General features: G+C 43.8%; 1 protein-coding gene across 1 annotated transcript; it reads right to left on the bottom strand.

Moving 5' to 3' along the window:
* Positions 1–11,957: 11,957 nt before the first annotated feature.
* On the bottom strand, positions 11,958–12,922 carry LOC131495586 (olfactory receptor 10X1-like). The gene has a single exon (XM_058700580.1). It carries the CDS (start codon positions 12,888–12,890, stop codon positions 11,958–11,960), a length of 933 nt encoding a protein of 310 aa, XP_058556563.1. The 5' UTR covers positions 12,891–12,922.
* Positions 12,923–18,033: the final 5,111 nt, after the last annotated feature.

Below are 18,033 nucleotides of genomic sequence, written 5' to 3'. Positions count from 1 at the left end.
ATGTGCCAGAAACTGCACAGTCATCTCTCATCGAAATGATTTTTATTGATCTATTAGCTGACAACTGAGTCAGCGTCCATTCAGTTGTGCTGAAAGGAACAGGCTGGAAACGGCAGACTTTGAAAAGGCCGTGTGGCCCAGGACAGGTCGCTCCGTCTCCCCGCGGGGACGCTGGCACCTGCACTAACTTCCCCGTGCGACACTTGGGCACAGTGAGTGGGCCATGCCTCGCCTTGCACAGAGGGTTTGAAAAGGAGAGTGGGAAAGGAGAAAAAGGTACTTTGACTAGTGGACTAATTCTAAAAAGATCTGATAAGACAGTTGAGGACCAGGGTCTGATCCCTTTAGAACGAATGATTCCTACCTGGATCTTGGAAAGCCTTTTTGTACCCTCCCGGACATAAACCTGGGTTTGGGAAGCGGACTTCATGCGTCAGAGACTTTTCTGAGAGCAAGTTTGCAGAGGACTGGCAGCAAGTAGGGGGGAGGGGAGGGGCGCAGGACAGGAAGGAAGGGCAGCAGCCCTGGGGCTAAATGTAATAGAGGATGGGGAAAACTCAAACGGGGTGGCTGGAAACGCCCGAGAGCCAAGTCAAGGGCATTAGATGCTGCCCTAGACTGAGCAATGACAGAGAGTCTGAAAAGGAAACTGTCCTCACCCTCTCTTCTCAGTAGACAGGGCGGTGCCTAGAACCCTAAAATATCAGTGGACTGAGTTCCAGCCTTGGTCTGTATGACCTTGAATCATCTACTCCGTTTGGATATGTATTTTGTAACGTACACATACTGAATACAAACTAGAGTTCTTTCTAGCTGCAGCGCCTGAGGGTCCGGGGAAAGAAGCGGTTAGAAATGGGGTGCAGAGCAGGGGGCAGGCTGAAAAATACACTGGTTTCAAGTATGTTTGAGGCCAGACTTGCTCTGCAGCCCTAAGCTGTCTGCTGGTTCCAACGCAAGCCCGAAAGTTGTGCCTCTTGCCCCCAGAGGTGCCCAGACCCTAGCTCCTGCCCACTCCTCAATATCACTTCCATCATCCTGGTTTCCAGGATGGAAACAAAATGCTCTTTGCTCCGCAGACCGGCCTGCTGTTGCCAAGGACTTTCTCCTGCAGCCAGAGCAACTCTGGCCCCTCATCCCTGCAGGACCCCACCTTTCTGTTCCCTGCTCCAAACCTGCCTTCCCGTTCCGAGGAGGCTGTTCTACATTGACGGCTTCTGACTCTGGACACTCAGCTTTCTCAGGTAGCTCTGAGTTACCCGTGTGCTGTGTGCACTGATCTCCTGTGTCGTTTGTTCCCTTACCTGCCCACCCCTTTTCCTCTAACTTCTGGGCTATGTCTTGTCCCCGTGGTGAGTCTTGGAACAACTGTCCTCCTCTGCTGCTATCTCCATGTTTTCATGAGGTCAGGGCAGCATTCTACCATGAAGACAGAACGGGACAGATGAGCCCGAAATTTCAACGTTCGCAGCGATTAAGTTCTTTAAACACGCCCTTCTCACTTGAGAGCAGAGCTTCCAGAAAATAACTAATGAGGAAGATCTCTAGGAGGATTCCATTGCATTTCCCCTTAGAACCAAGATTAGCTCGTTACCCATCGATCTTCTCAGAACTGGGTGACGTTGTACATTCATCTTCCCTTTGCTCCTCTGATCCCTTCTACGTCCCCTCCCTCATCCAGCACCTGTCACCCCCTCCAGGTAAGCCAGAGCCCTTTAAGACACCTGTGTGCTCTACCTCTGGTCTTTTGCACATGAGTAGACACCATTCACATCAGTTATTCTGTGAAGACTTTGTCCAGGAGTCCCTCACTTCTCCTATTGAGACTATGAGAGGCTAAGAGAAAAATTACCAGGTGTACTCACAACTGCAAAGAAAAGACGCCCCCCCCCCCATTCCCGAAACCAGCCAGGGCGTGCCCGGTTGTGGTTTGAAATAAAGCGGGAACCAATCAAGTTCTGCTGAGCGTTCAAATTTAAATGTCAACCAATAACAGCTCTGTAACCTCAAAAACATCCCTAACTTGTTTGTGCCTGTCTATAAAAGAAGCTGTAAGATCCTTGCTCGGGGCCTCTTAGCGTCACCGGCAACGATGCGCGGAGGACCGGGTTCGAACTGCAATAAGCGACCCTTGCCGCTTGGCTTTGACTCTGGACTCTGGTGGTTTGTTTTCGGGGGGTCTCTCGAATCAGGGCATATCAACTACAAATCTATGATCAGATCCACTAACAGATTGGGCAAGTTTTGCATTTACCTGGATTCTCCTTCCTCAAGAGCAGAAACTCTCACTGGTTTCTCTACCCTCATTAAGTCCAGTACTTGGCATATAAAAGATACAAATAAATCTCTATCGAATGAGTTAGTAGATAAATAAAGTAATAGTTTAGGAGCTTGGGAAATTGATGCTTCTCTGTTTCGGAGGTAGAAGGCTCAACCTGCTTTCTGATCTATCCAACAGGGATGCTGGTATCTCCTGCTGGTGACATCGGCCATCCTGACTCTGCTAGGCTGTGTGACAATCAAAGACATGATCTGTGTGAGAAGGATCTGCCCACAGTGTGAAACATACTTATTATTTTAAAACACGTTAGTGATCCCAGAGGTCTGTGGGCTTAAAACCATGCAGACATCACTGGGACAACCCCACTGGCTATTTATACCAGCATCACTGTCTGGACTCCTGGCTACCCCCCACCCCCCCCACCACCTCCTCGGTGCTATATACGTGGAGCCAGACTGGCACCTGCCTGGTCCCCAGTGGCCCCCCTAGGGAACCACACAAACCATCGGCCGGGGCCCTGCACACAGCCATCTCCCATTTTTAGAGAATATTCTTTCTTCTGTTTTCCTTGAAATCCACTGGATTATTACAGATTGAATAACCATAACTCACTTAGTAAAGAATTTGGTGAATCAAAAGCTGAGTTCCGTCTGGAATCGTAATTACTGTCTCAGTCTGTGTCCACATGACTCGTAGACAAGATATAACAAAACTGATAGGATGTGCAAGGCATTGAGAACTTTCCGTGTGCTGGCTTAGTCCCCCCAACAGTCCCAGTGAGTGCAAGCATCTTTGTCCCCATTGATAGATGGCACAGAGAGATGAGAGATTTTTTTTTTTCCTTCAAGATCACAGATCTAGGAAATTGTGGAGCTGGGATAGGATATACCCAGAAAATCTGGCCACGGAGATACGGCAGCAGACTGAGTCACCGTCCCGCACACGCCCCCTGGGTCTAAGTGACTGTCCACTGGTGCGGCCAGAGGGACTCGATTGGGCAAACACAGAGGTTTGTGTTGGCTCATCTGTGCTCGAGCAGTCAAATTCAAACAATAGTTTCTAAGCATCGTTTGAACTTGGGCTGGGAAGCTCTGGATGGAATATGGTAGCTACAGCTTTGGTCCTGCTGTAGGGTAAGGAGAGGACTACTCTCCAAACATGCGAGACAGGTCCCCACCTGTCCTCCCGTCAGCCTCTGCTCTCAGGATTCCCCGTTTCCAGACACAGTTTCCTGTCCTTTCCAACACATCCACAGAGCCCTAGCATGCCACTTTAATGGAACTGAGTAACATTCCTTATACTCGTGAACATTTTAAATGGCCTTCTCGGGCATCAACTCCATAACCATAAACATTTGGGTATGATCAAACAGCAGTGGACTCAATATGAGATGTTTGCGTGGCTACACTTCTTTTTTCAGATGGTAAGCCAATGGAACAACTGGAGAAAATGCAGAGATTTTCAGGACTGTGAGGGATCTGGAAGCCATAGGAAATGAATGGAGGATCCCGCACCTCTAACCTGGATGAGGCAAAAATTTCTCACGGAGGTTTGCCTAGCTCCTTGCTTGCCTGACCTCTGCATCCATTCATCTGCTCTTTCTTTGGATGTTTGTCGGGCTGGTTACCTGTTGCTTCTGGACAGGTGCAGTCAGCCCCAGAGTCAGTAAAGCTGGTCCCTGCGTCTTCTGTGGTGTGACAGGACAGAGGCTTGGCAGGTGAGCCCTGAAGCAGATGGGGGCAGCCGTAACCAGCCCTTATCCACCTCATCATTGGGGACATAGCCCCTTAGGACACATTGTCATGGCGACCTGAGTCTCCCCAACAAGACTGGGTCCAAGTCAGTCAGAGGCCATACATGATACAGTGAAAGAGGGACGTCTGGAGACAAGAGCCCTGGAGGCAAGCAGAATAAAGTTCTTGCGTTCACCCACGTACTGCCCCTATTCTCAGGGGAGCTAAGGAGGCTGTCTGTCTAAACAGTGGATACAATGAAAATTCAAGTTTAAAATTCCGTGGAGGAAATAGAACAACAAAGTAAGAAAGCTACAGACAAATGAATTGACTCTTTTTTAGAGGCTATTTTTTTTTTTTTTTTTTTTTTGGAGAATTTGTCAAACTCTGACAACCTCTACCTCAGTATCACTTGTCTGTTAATGTGCGAGGAAGAGACGCTTCGTCTCTGGTCCGTAAATCCGCAGGCTCCAATGGGGGAAGCAACTTTCCCCGCTCGTCCCTTTTTATGCCCCTTTGTGAATAGCACTGGGCTAAAAGAGGGCACAGGGGAGACCGCCAGACGGTGGGACTAAGGCCGTGCAGGGGAGTCATCTCAGATGCTGGATTCCGGGCTCAAATCCGTATCTGCTTCTGAAAATGAGGGGTTTTCCTTGTCCCACAACTCTGGGTTCCGGCCTGCCTTTCATGCCCAGGCAGCTCCTGAGCCTCTCTGCCTACTGGAGCTGTCACAAAGGGACAGATTACCTCACTGGAAATGTTCCAGCAGAGGTCAAGGGGCCTTCTGTTCAGGATGCGATATTGGGAAGGGAGCACACTGCAATATTTCCCACTTTTCCCTGCAAATCAATAGGGTTACAAACAACAGTACTTTGCAAAAGAGTAGATGATGCTGGGGGCACCTGGGGAGGGGGCTCAGTCGGTTGGGCGTCCCACTGCGGCTCAGGGCATGATCTCGCGGTCTGTGGGTTCGAGCCCCGCGTGGGGCTCCGTGCTGACAGCTCGGAGCCTGGAGCCTGCTTCAGATTCTGTGTCTCCCTCTCTCTCTGCCCCTCCCCTGCTCACACTGTCTCTGTCTCTCAAAAATGAATGAATGTTAAAAAAAAAATTAAAGAAAGAGCAGATAAGTAACGAGGGAGCAGAAGGTGAGCTGACATCTGCAAACACCAGCACTCCAGGTGGGATATACGTGACACTTCTCAGACACTCCCAGTGTCCAAGAACAAAGGAAAGGAAAGACAACAATGGCTAACTGATAGAGATCACAGTCATGAGGGATAGGAGTCTCCATCAGCTTGCAAATGTCTTTGTAAGTTACAAGGAAAAGGCAATCTTATCAACAGTGGAATCTCCAGAAACCTACAGACTCAGTTTCCTGGAGCCCCAACATCGCCCTCCCTTCCATAGTGTTGTGGGGAACAAAGGCAAGAAGGAAATGGCAGGTAAAATTAAATTTCTTTAGGACCTGCATGCAGCCCATTGACAAATACTTGAGGCAAATACAGAGTATAACATTTCTCCAGGACCCCCCTCTGGTCTTAATGTTAATGCCTCACTAGAGGGAAAACAACCTTAGCTTGACAATTGCAAGCCCCCTGGCATCTTACGAGTCCTCTTTAGCATATGAAAGGAGGTCTCTCTTTCTAAAAGGCTGGTATATGCGGCAATATTAGAAATAGTGTCTTTAGACAGAAATGCTGTCTTTACATCTGTCTTTAGAGTATAAACCTGGAAGTAATAAAAGGCAGTCATAAATATGATAGAAATACATTTGATAGATTTAACCAGAGGAACAGAATCTAGAGAAAGAAAGGAAGATGAACAGAAATGCTTGAGGAATGGCCGCTGGCAGACCAAAGAAGGAAAGAGGCCAAAAACCGGGCCAAGAAAGGAATCACAGGCAGACAGTTCTGGAGGGTAAGAGGCCAGACAGTTTCAGAAAGGGGAGGGGTGAGGAAAAACCAGAGAACGTACTTTTCGTAGTGAAAAGAAACAGAATGAGGTGCTCTTTTTCCTATGGATCAGGGAAAAAATGCCCAGTTGCCATGTAGAGAGCACTTACTATATAGTGGGCACTTCGTTAGGCATTTTGTCAAAGCTCAATTATATTAACGATATCATGTGGCTACAGTTTCGACTACCGAAAGCCCCAAATTAAAATGGCTTAAATAAGGTAGAATTTTATTTCTCTCTCACATAACAGCACAGTGACCGGCAGCTGTGATCAGCAGGGGTGGCTGGGCAGTTCGGCTTCACAAGGTTGTACGAGCCGCGGTGGGGGGATTGGCTCCCGCCATCCTCAAAATACGGCTTCTGTTGCGGGGTCCAAGTCACCCCGTTTTCTTACTTTGTCCTTTTCCTGACCTCGCCCAGCTTTCAGGCTCCCGATTGCTCTACTGTTTTCAAGCTGCCTGGAAACAAACAAGGCTCCACAGAATTGTAACAAATACGGGCTCCTTTGAAGGGACAGCTCCAGAGGCCAGTGTCGGAGATTTGTTCTGACCCCCAGGACTCCTCCTGCCTGGCTCTTTCCCATGTTTCTCAGGGGCTTCTTCCGTGATGCGGGGACATTGAGGCAGAGAGGTCTTGTCTGGGAACAATGTCCCACAATATGGCTGACACCATCTAGTCATGTTGTGTGATGTGTGTACTTGGTGCTCCCACAGATCTCCGTGAAAACTCAAATCCACATCATATCATAGCTGCCTGGCCTTTCCACAAGAAGAATGCGAGTTTAGCGAGGGGAGAAAAAAAAAAGCACATTTCCTTTGTGTTTTTGTTTTCTGCATAGCCAAGTGCAGTGCCTTGAACAGAGGAAATTCGTAAAATGTATAGAAGAAACAAATGGACACTTTTCACGTTCAGGTTGAGAACGGAAGCCACCAATCTCTTATTTTAGTTCTTCATTGATTGATTATATTATAATATTGTTCTATTTCTTATCGACAAGAGAGAACATCTTAATGCTTTCTATCAAGGGACTTCAAAAATTTCACAAAAGCTAATGAGAAATTAGGCCAGAGACAAAAGCCTTGGGTGGTGACCTGTTTTAGATCGTCAAAGAAAGATACAGTCTCAAGGAAAAGGAGTATGCATATTTCATGTACACGGAACCATGTGGCTATAGTTATTTGCTTTAATGCAATTTATCACTGCAGGCTAATACTTTGTATGGATATACGTACTACAATTTGTCTATATTGGTGAATATTTGAATAATTCCCACCTTTAGTCTATTGTTTTCTTTGCTACCTGAGACTAGAACAGTAGATGGAGTTCTCCAAAGTACATGGATTTCTCCAAAGTAAGTCTGTAATACCAAACTGTTCTCTGAAGTGACTGAGCCCATGGATACCCTTACCGGGAATGTATAAGAGTTCCTGTGGCTCCAATGACGTCATCAACACTGGTTACCCTGGCCTTCCAACGCTCAGTCACTCAAGTGGCTGCGTTGTGGCAGCTCACTGGGATTTTAATGTCCATAATCATGCTTACCAAGGAGAATAAACATCTTTCCACATATTTATTGGCTACTTTGATATTTTCTTTTTTCAAGGATCCATTCAGTAGCTTTTGACCATTTTTGCTATTGATTGAATTGTTCTCTTTTCTTCAGTTTTTGGTAGGGATTTTACATATACTGTGTAAGAGCCTTTTGTCAATTGTTTGTGCTGTTTATATTTACTCTCATTCTATGGAATTCACTGTTTAGTCTTTATATTTTATTTTATTTATTTATTTATTTTTTTAAATTTTTTTAACGTTTATTTATTTTTCAGACAGAGAGAGACACAGCATGAACGGGGGAGAGGCAGAGAGAGAGAGGGAAACACAGAATCGGAAGCAGGCTCCAGGCTCCGAGCCATCAGCCCAAAGCCCGACGCGGGGCTCGAACCCGCGGACTGCGAGATCGTGACCTGAGCCGAAGTCGGACGCTCAACCGACTGAGCCACCCAGGCGCCCCTAGTCTTTATATTTTAAAATAAAACATAGATCCAGAAAGTCATCCAAACAAATAGAGAGCTTACTCAACTTTTTTTTTATCAGTTTTTTATTTTAACTTTTTTTGACCAGATGAAGGAAGAGAACTTGGCCAGCAAAAGAGTCCCTCTGTGTGTCCCTCCTTATCCCAGCCTCCTGCCTCCAAAAGTAATCACTATCTTAAATTGTACATTAATCTTCTCCTTCAGTTTCTTTTCAGTTTTATGTGACTTGTCTGTCCATTTGCTGGCCAATTCTTCATTAACGAATTTCTGAATTCCAATTCAATTGATCATCTCATTTTTAGTTAAGATTTTAACGTCCAGTTTAAACAATCTCTCATGTCCCAAGGATGTTGTGAAGACAATTTTTTTCATAGCAACATTTAGAAGGTTTATCATCTGCCTTTCACAGTCAGGTTTTGATACCCAGAAACTGATTTTGCCGCTGTTGTTGTTTCGGGAGACAGGTTTCCTTTTGCCTCTACGGATATGCAACTTTCCAAGCGTGAGTTTTTGAAAAGTCTATTGTTGTCCAACCGCTCTGCAAAGCCATATTTATCATAAATATGCCCCAGTGCCCATGTGTGCATGGGTCTTTGGGGCTCTCTTCTCCATGTTGGTGTCTTTGAAACGTGGACCACTTTCACACTGTGGCTGCATGATGAGACTTGATATCCGGTAAAACAAATCATGTCACGGTATTCTTCAAGAGAGTCGTGGCTATTTGTAAATCCATATTAATTTTAAATCCCCTTATAGTTTTCACACGCAAGAAAGGACACTGTTGGGATTGTCACTGGGATTTCTTTGAAACCTAAGTTAGCATGGGGAGAATGGACATCTGCACCGCACGGAGTCTTCTAATCCGTGACAAAGAGCACCTCATCATTTGCATAGGTCTTTAAGGTTATTTTAATAATGCTTGCAGTTTTCCATACAGAGGCCTTGCATGTGTTTTGTTATATTTATTCCTAGGCTTTGATATTTTTGAAGCTTCAAAATGTGATATGTTTTTTATTTTTAATTTTTTTTTTGTTTTCAGTGTTTATTTTTGAGAGAGAGAAAGGGGTAGAGAGAGAGAGAAACACAGAATGAAGCAGGCTTCAGGCTCTGAGCTGTCAGCACAGAGCTCCACACGGGGCTTGAACCCACAAACCTCAAGATCATGACCTGAGCTGAAGTCGGTCGCTTAACCGACTGAGCCACCCAGGTGCCCCTGTGATATGCTTTTTTTAAAACCAGGTTCCCATTGTTGCTAATTTATGGGGATGCAGTTTATTTGCTTATGTACCAAGTCCTTAACCTTATATTGAAGGTTAATTGTAACGATTTATCTGCAGATTAGTTTTGGATTTTCTAACCTAGAAAACTATAATTCATGAGAAATGACTATTTTTCTTCTTGTGTAATCCTTCTGTCTTTTGCTTCTTTTTCATTGAACTGACTGGAATAAGATGGCAAAGACACAATGGGAGAAGCTGTTCTTGTTTGGTTGCTGAGTGAGCAGGGATGCATTTAAATGTTTCACAACTGAGAAGTTTGAAGTTTCACAATGAAGTGAGAAGTTTGATTGTTGAATCCCCTGTGCATCTGAAACCAATGTAACATTCTGTGTCAACTATACTCAGATACAAAAAGAAGTTTGATAGCCTCATTAGTTCAATGAAATTTCTTTTTTTATGTTTATTTATTTATTTTGGAAGAGAATGACAGTAAGTGGGGGAGGTACAGAGAGAGCATGTGAGAGAGAATCCCAACTCAGGTCTCAAACCCACGAACCATGAGATCATGACCTGAGCTGAAATCAAGAGTCGGATGCTTAACTGACTGAGCCACCCAAGTGCCCCAGGAATTTTTTCTTTTTTGATGCCTATTATGCTAAAAGGTTTTATTCATTCCCTGAATGAATATTAAATTTTATCCAAAAATTTTTCTTCATCAATTAAAAAATTCCATGATTAGTATCCTTTATTTTGATAACGTGATAAATTCTGTTGATAGATTTCACATGTGCCTACCTTGAATTTCTGGACTAAATCCAACCTGAGTCTCACAAGTTCTGCATCTATGCTCCTGTGTGAGATTTCAAGATCCAGTTTCTAGACCCCAATTTTCATTCCCATCATTGTTTAGTTATATTTACTCTCTTAATTTCTTTGTCAGTCTCACCAGGGAACAACAATACAATTGATTGTTATTTTCAACAGTCCACCTTTGACTTTTTTGAACCACTGTATTGTATACTATTATTTAATTAATCTCTGTTATTCCCTATTCATTTTATTCTTTACAGTAGTGTGGTGTTCATTCTTGATTCCTTTCCCAGATTCTTGAGAGGAATGCTTAGGTTATTAATCTTCAGTCTGTAAACTTCTGTCATATGCATTTTGGAGGCCGTGTATTTCCGTGTAAACACTGAAAAGCTATATCCCACCAGCTTTGACCTGTAGTGTTTTCATTTTCTCCAATTCAAAATATTTTTCTAGGATTTGCAAGAATTTTTATTTGATTCATGACTTACTTAGAAAGTGTGTTTCTTGACTTCTACACATATAGGTATTTTCCAGCTCTCCTTCAGGTACTTATTCCTATCTCAACAGTGAATATTAATTAGGCAACTAGCAATGCCTCCACAATCACCATATCATGTAGATGCAAGTTAATTGGTCCAAATTCAAGTTCAGGAATGTTAGCCTATACTTCATCATATTCTCTGTGACCACCACGAGTGGGTAAATTGTTGGCATCCATTTACAAGGCTTTATGGCTTCCCTAGATTGGATAGTCACTTCTCAGGGGTGGAACCAAAGTCGAAGAAACATTGTCATGGAGTCAGGGAGCACAGACTGAAGAGGGGACATATTCTGCCTGTATGTGAGGCACAAGATGGTCCCAGAGAGGAAAATAGAGCCATGGCAAGAGGTCACTGGAACCAGTGTGTGCATAATATTTTTCATCCATTGTCTCATTTAGCTTAATAACTTCCCTGTAAATGATGGAAAACAGACATTGTCCCCACACTTTTCATATACTTGATGTGCCCAACACCCGAATACAAATGTTGTGTCCAACCTGAGAGAGCATGAATTGGATTAACCACAGAACTGAGGAAACAAGTCAGAAAATTCCCGAGATTTGATGCTGTGTTTATCTGTTTTCCTTCTTTGCAGATCATATCTCTGCCAAAATTGTTCCACAATACCTTTCATTGTCAAATCATTCAATATCATGATGCGTGGTTTTTAAAAAATATTAGTTATTGCATAGCTTCCTTTTAAAAAAAAGTGGGGATTATTTCCTGAGCTCATCCATGGAATCTACCAGAGATTGGTCACACAGGCTCTCCTGCCCTGTTTGTTCACTGGATCAATGTTCCAAGATATTCTGTACTCAGAGTGAGCCCCTGACAGTTACTTGAAGCACACAGTCATGAACCGTGTTTTTACAAACCTTCAGTAATCATTATGGCATAGGACTTATCAAATATACAAACCAATCCATGTATGCACAATAGGCCGTGGATGATTTCTACACAGGCTTCACCTACGAGAAATGGTCAATCTCCTGGGAGGCACAGCCCATCGGCTTGCAACATAGCCTAGAAAAACTCCTCAACCATTGTATCTTTAGATATTTTTTAAGCATCTCTTAGTGTTGTGGTCACAGGGATAGTTTTTGCCTTCCACAATCTTGCTTTACCCATGTCTTCAGTAATACAGGATATCCAGAGCTGACTGGCAGAAATGTAGTATCTTCAGGAACAGCCAGTGCTGGTGGAAGTGGGGGCAGTCGAGCAACGCTCTTAAATTACTAAGCAAATGTTTGTGACTGTTTACCAAGACTGTCCCTGGATTTCATAAATGCCAACTACTGAAAAAGGTCAAACGCCACAGACTTCTGATGTGACATGATAAATGCATACTGATAATGGGGGAGAGACAGTCATGCAGCAATTATCCAGGATTATGTATTCCAGAAACTCCTCTTTGCCAGCAGCTTTCTGAACGCATTCTTCATGTCTCTATTCCTGAGGCTGAAAATGAGGGGGCTGAGGAAAGGGGTGATGACGGTGTAAGGGACAGCGATGAGTGTGTCATCTCCTCCCGAGCCTTCAGGCTTCAGATAGACAATAGCCGCGAAGCCAAAGTGGACGATGACCACAGTGAGATGAGAGGCGCAGGTAGAAAAGGCCTTCTGCTTGCCCTCGGCTGAAGGGATCCTGAAGACAGTGGACAGAATGAAAACGTAAGTGGTGACGATGAGCAGGAAGGTACCCGTCAAGCCTGACACCGAGATCATTGTTACAAGCAGTTCGGTGAGGTCACTGTCTAGACAGGACAGCCTCACCACGGCCCGCATGTGGCAGAAGAAATGGTGGATGAGGTTGGGGTTGCAGAACGAGCCCCCGAATATCAGTGCGGTCTCTGTCACAGAGATAAGGAAGCCTCCGGCCCAAGCAGAGACCACCAGGTGCCCACACACCACATTGGTCATCAGCAGTGGGTATCGGAGAGGGTGGCAGATGGCCAGAAAGCGATCGTATCCCATCAGCGTGAGGATGATGCAGTGAGTGCCACCGAGTCCCAGGAAGAAATACATCTGCAAGCCACACCCCGGGACTGAAATGCTTCTCTTCTCAGTGAGCAGGTCTGCCAGCATCTTGGGGATGATGGTCAGCATGTAGCAGGTCTCGGAGAAAGAGAGGGCACGGAGGAAGAGGTACATAGGGGTGTGGAGAGATCTGTCCGCCCAAGTTAGACCCAGGATGGCCAGGTTACCTGTGAGGGTGAGAAGGTAGAGGCCAAAAAAGAGCACGAAGAGGAACGTCCGCACGTGTGGGTACGAGGAGAAGCCCACAAGAATGAATTCTTTCAGGACTGTCTGGTTGGCCTTCATTGTGGCATGTCTGAAATGTGAAAGAAACAACAAGGAAATATTCAACTCTCCGTTATTCTTTGAAGGTTGTGGTGTGAATAAGACAGATGATCAGGGAGTTACGATGACCAATTGATTCTTCAATTTGTGTGGCAAAACACCATGTGTATGTAGGTCACGGGTTTTCCTAATTTTAGTTCATTTGTTATACCTTTATTAGGGGTGCAATTACTGATCGCTTGGTGGGTGACAGAAGACTCTTCGTGGCTTATTGTTTTAGCAGACTTTATTGGCTGGTAATATCATAAGAGGAAAAATCCTGTAATTAATGACTAGATAAGGGAAATTCAGGTGTCTGAGGTCGGCCAGATTTGGATCAGACTCTGAATATAAAACCATTACCAAGTAGCTAATAGACAGAGTCAGGGTCTGACCAAGCAACTTGCACACAGAATATTGTCTGTAAATATCCAATGGGTAAAGATTCATAGTGGGTTTGTTAGTAATTTTGGGACCAAATGTAGACAATGGCTTATAATCGTAAGGATGCCCAAAGTCATGAACTCTTCTTGGAGGAGACATTTAGGTCCCATATATGAAAGAAATAAAAAACATTCTCCCTTCCCTGTACTCTGAGGAGAGGGAAGATCGGATACTCCAGGACCCTCCGGATTAATAGTGATTCATTACAGTAGGTGGATGCTACCCATAAACGGACTTTTTGTCCAAATTCAGTTCAGGTGCAGCTGAGATTTTCCCATTCCTTCAGTGCCATACTCAGATTCCCAAAAAGGTCAACCCTAGAATTCTGCAAATTCTTTGATATTCTGCATCTCTTTTAATCTCATCCTCTTCTGAAATCTACAATATGCTGTTTTTCCTTGCATTTGACACATTCCCTCAGCCTTGTATTATGTTGATCCATCGTGTTTCCTCTGCCACATGTCAATATATTTAATAACTAGCATTGATAGGCTCTACGTCTTGCTAGTTTCCTTCTAATGTTGTTTGGTTTTATGTATGACAACGTGGATGAGAAGTGTGTAGGACAGCTGTGCAATGTGTATGGCAGCTGAGATTATTTCCCTCTTTTTAGCAAGAAGAGAGCTGTGTCTATGAAGGGGCATATTTGTAGCGAGAAGCCAGTGTTTTGACTGAATTGTACATTCTTACAATTTATCTTTTTTTCTCCTCCCGTAAAGAGTCTACGGTCACACATCTCTGTATGTCTCCGAGCGCTAATATGGAGCATTTGAAGAAGGTAATGATTCCCAATACACGTGCACGGATAGGTTAGTGATGGCAAAGAGGCTGAATCTAAAACAGTTTCTGTTTTACCTTGTTATTCGGCATCGGGCAGAATGTTGAGCCTGGAGATAACAAGTCTTTCCAGTCTTAAGTAGATATGGTGGAGGCTAAGATTAAGCATTTCGTCAGCACAGTCAAGCTGGTCACAACAGACAGAAGAAGCAGTGGGAAAATGGGCTGAATCATTATTATTATTTTTGAAGAAGTTCTGAACTATAAGTCAATAGTTTTAACATATAAATCAATATGCATAAATATAAAAATAAACATAATGGTAAAATTATAACATTTCACAATGAAATATGCAGCCATGTGGACTCTCGCTTTGGGATCTCTTGGATTCTTTAGTCCTCTTTGACCTGACATGACTTCCTTCTTCCTCAGCCTCCCCTGACATGTGACTAATCCTTCCCTCCATCCTTTCTCCTTTCCTGTTGCACACCCTTTCCAGAGTCACAGAGAAATGGTACTTTGGAGAAAGTGCAGGGACAATTAATCATGAGGAAAACAGCCTCCAATCACTACAAGGGTTTCCTACCTTGTGTCTGTTATCAGCGCCCCAAAGCCAATTCAGTGTTAGGGTTCTAATCTTCCATGATGGTCTTCACACTGTGGGAAGTCTGCTTTGCTCTTCTCTCAGAAGACACAGAGATCCACTTAGTATAAAAGCCATTGTCTAAGAGCCTGTGGTTTTAACTTTGTCACTGCTAGTTGAGTGACCTTAGCAAAGTCCTTGTGCCTTCTGCATCTAAGTTTCCCCAGCTGGGAAGTGATTTGGTGCCAGCCTTAGCTTTCTGTGGCCCTAGAGTTTTCCACATGAGCTGTGAGGCTGGGCCACACGTGCCACCGTGTGTCTCTACCACTCACTCATCACCGTGGTTAAGAACCTTTTCTTCCACCGGTTTGGAGATATTGCCTGATTATGATTAGCACTTGTGGGTCCTCAGCTCTAGAGGTTTGGCTCTGGTTAGGAGACCCTAAGGGATTCCTCTCTTCTTGCATCAGAGGGAGCAGGAGAACTTTCTGACTCAACTTTGTAATTTTCTCTCATTAGTTCCAGGGCTGTTTTGTAACATGTGACCAGGAAAACTCTGCCTGGAATCTCTGGGGATTTAAAGCTTGCAGAGTTCCTATCCAGTCCATGCTAATTCCTCAGTTTGTTTGGCAGGGAGGGGAGTGAACTGCATCCCTAATGCTCTCCCCCTCCCTCACAGTCTGGCCCTCTCATCACCAGCTCCACCCCTGGGTATTTAGGGCTTACAACGTTTGAAGACTGTACCTGAAGGATCTCAGAGAATTACAAGGAATGTCCTGTTCTTACCAAAAATTTGTACCTTGGTGGGGGAAAGGTGATGGAGCCAATCTGTTTCCACTACTCCACTTTTAGAAAATTTTTTTAAAAAATTGGCCATCCTAGTGTTGGTGAAGATGGGAAGTAAGGGAACTCATAGACCATTGTTGGGAATGTAAAAATTATACGATGTTTTAAAATTTAGCCACGTATTTTGTGAATTTCTTAGCATCTTCAATCCATTCGAATTCAGAGAAAGTGGCCTCTAATCACATTTCTCAGCACCTCCCTCTAAATACACTTAAAAAGTGTGGAAATATCCCAACAGTCCTAAAGTGACTCTGGGGGCACCTGGGTGGCTCAGTCGGTTGAGCGTCCGACTTCGGCTCAGGTCATGATCTCGCAGTTTGTGAGTTTGAGCCCCACATCGGGCTCTGTGCTGGCAGCTCAGAGCCTGTAGCCTGCTTTCGATTCTGTGTCTCCCTCTCTCTCTGCCCCTCCCCTGCTCATGCTCTGTCTCTCTCTCTGTCAAAAATAAATAAAATTTTAAAAAATTTTAAAAAATGAAATAAAATAAAATGATTCTGGAGGAGGCATCGTGGAAAATGGATCGGCCCAGTATCTCAGCGCTAGAAGAACGCCACCACAGAGGGTTTCCAAGGATTTCTTTTTATCCACCATGAAGTCCAGCTGGGGCGTGGAGAGGCCCTGCAACCTGCAATCAGCAAATGTCCATAGGCAAACGTAAAAGGAAGGAAAATAAAAAAATAAATAACTAAAAGTACAGATGTTCTCTCTGGCAAGGGACCAAGAAAGGCAAATCGCAACACGGACTTAGTAGGGAGACCCACAGCCGTCGGCAGCGGGGACCCTATTGGCTGTACCTGCCGCGTCAGCCCCCACCTCACCCCAGGCAGCCAGGCCTCATCTGCCCACAACAGCATCACCAGCTGGGCCTAGGGGCATAGGTAACCTCCCCGAAAACTCACACTAAGAAAAATCATATTCGGAGCGTCAAGACAAACCACAACAATTCTTGTTAAGATTTTATTTTAATTCTAGTTCATTAACATACAGGGTTATATCAAAAATATTCAATGAAATTTAGATGCAACACTGTTTTGCTCTCTTACATCTTCCTTTTTAAAATATACTCTTAGGTTTCTCTGTGACCTTCTCTGATATATGTGCACAAAAGCTATTTATTTATTTATCTGTTTGTTTATTTATACGTCTTTGATTGATCTCCTTAGCATACTTCTCTGCAACAAAAACGTTTATTCGTTGATTTTTTAAAATGGTTTTAACATGTTTTTTGTCCAAGAGGAAATCTGATTCAATGTAGAATTATCCCTGAATGAAAGTGGTGCTTTATAAATTACCTTATATATCAGTGAATGACTTTTTTGGGGGAGGGGAGCGGGAAATGAGACAGCCCAGGATCAATTTAGTCCAAAAAATTTTTTTAAGAAAAGCAGAGCTGCTCACTTCTCTGAATTCCTTCTAAGTTATATTTCTTTAATAGCCAAATGATCTATCATCAAAAGTTATTTTTAATAATTTATCGAAGTATGATTTTATCAGTTCCTTTTTCTACTTCTTCCAAAACAATGATGTGCATTCTATCTGACTTGAATAAATATTCATCGATCAGTAACATTCGTTTTTTTCAGTTTCTGAAGAGTTTAACATCATAGGGTTTTCTAGTTATTATACAATGATTATCAGGTTATGATTGTTTATCTATTAATTACAAACACGCTGCCTGACTTTATGTATTCAGAAGTCTGGGGAAAATAACAACACTGCAGATTTCTATTACCTTGGTCAGTAGATTTTTACTGAAAGCCTGTGAGCCTGTAGCACTCTGTAGCCATCTATCTGTTTATGCCTCTCTTTGCCTAGATGTGAAAAGGTCCGAGATACAGGTTTCACTCGGTAGATTTAGGAAACATTGTGATAACACAGAGCTGACGGCAATAGTTGTCAGACCCCAGAGCAGAAAGCCCTTCCCCATTCGTCCCACTTAGTGCCACCGAAAAGTCTGGGCATTACAGACAAGACATTCCAAAGGGTATGAGCAGCTGAACGCTGCCGAAGGGTAAGAGCAGCGAGGGGCTTTGTGATATGTTCTTTGAAAACCAGATTCCGACTGTTGCTAAATTATGGGGATGCAGTTTATTTGCTCATGTACCGAGTCCTTCGTCCCCTATTGAAGGTTCATTCTAATGATTGATCTGCAAATTAGCTATGGATTTTCTAACGTAGAAAACTTTATAATTCGTGAGAAATAACTGCTGTTCTTCTTGTATAATCTTTCTGTCTTTTGCTTCTTTTTCACTGAACTGTCTAGAATAAGATGGCAAAGACACAATGGGAGAATCCTTCTTGTCTTATTCGCGAGTGAGCAGGGATGCGTTTAAATGTTTCACAGCGAAGTGAGAAGTTTGGTTGTGGAATCCCAACGCTCTGCTCCCAAAACCAACATAACATAGTGGGACAACTGCACTCAGATACAAAAAGAAGTTTGAGAGCCTGATTAGTGTAAGGATCTTTCTCTTTTTT

Source organism: Neofelis nebulosa, chromosome 15 (genome assembly GCF_028018385.1).
Source record: "Neofelis nebulosa isolate mNeoNeb1 chromosome 15, mNeoNeb1.pri, whole genome shotgun sequence".
Classification (NCBI taxonomy): Eukaryota; Metazoa; Chordata; class Mammalia; order Carnivora; family Felidae; genus Neofelis; species Neofelis nebulosa.
Note: the sequence above shows the minus strand (reverse complement) of the source record. Positions and strands in the feature narration are given on the sequence as shown.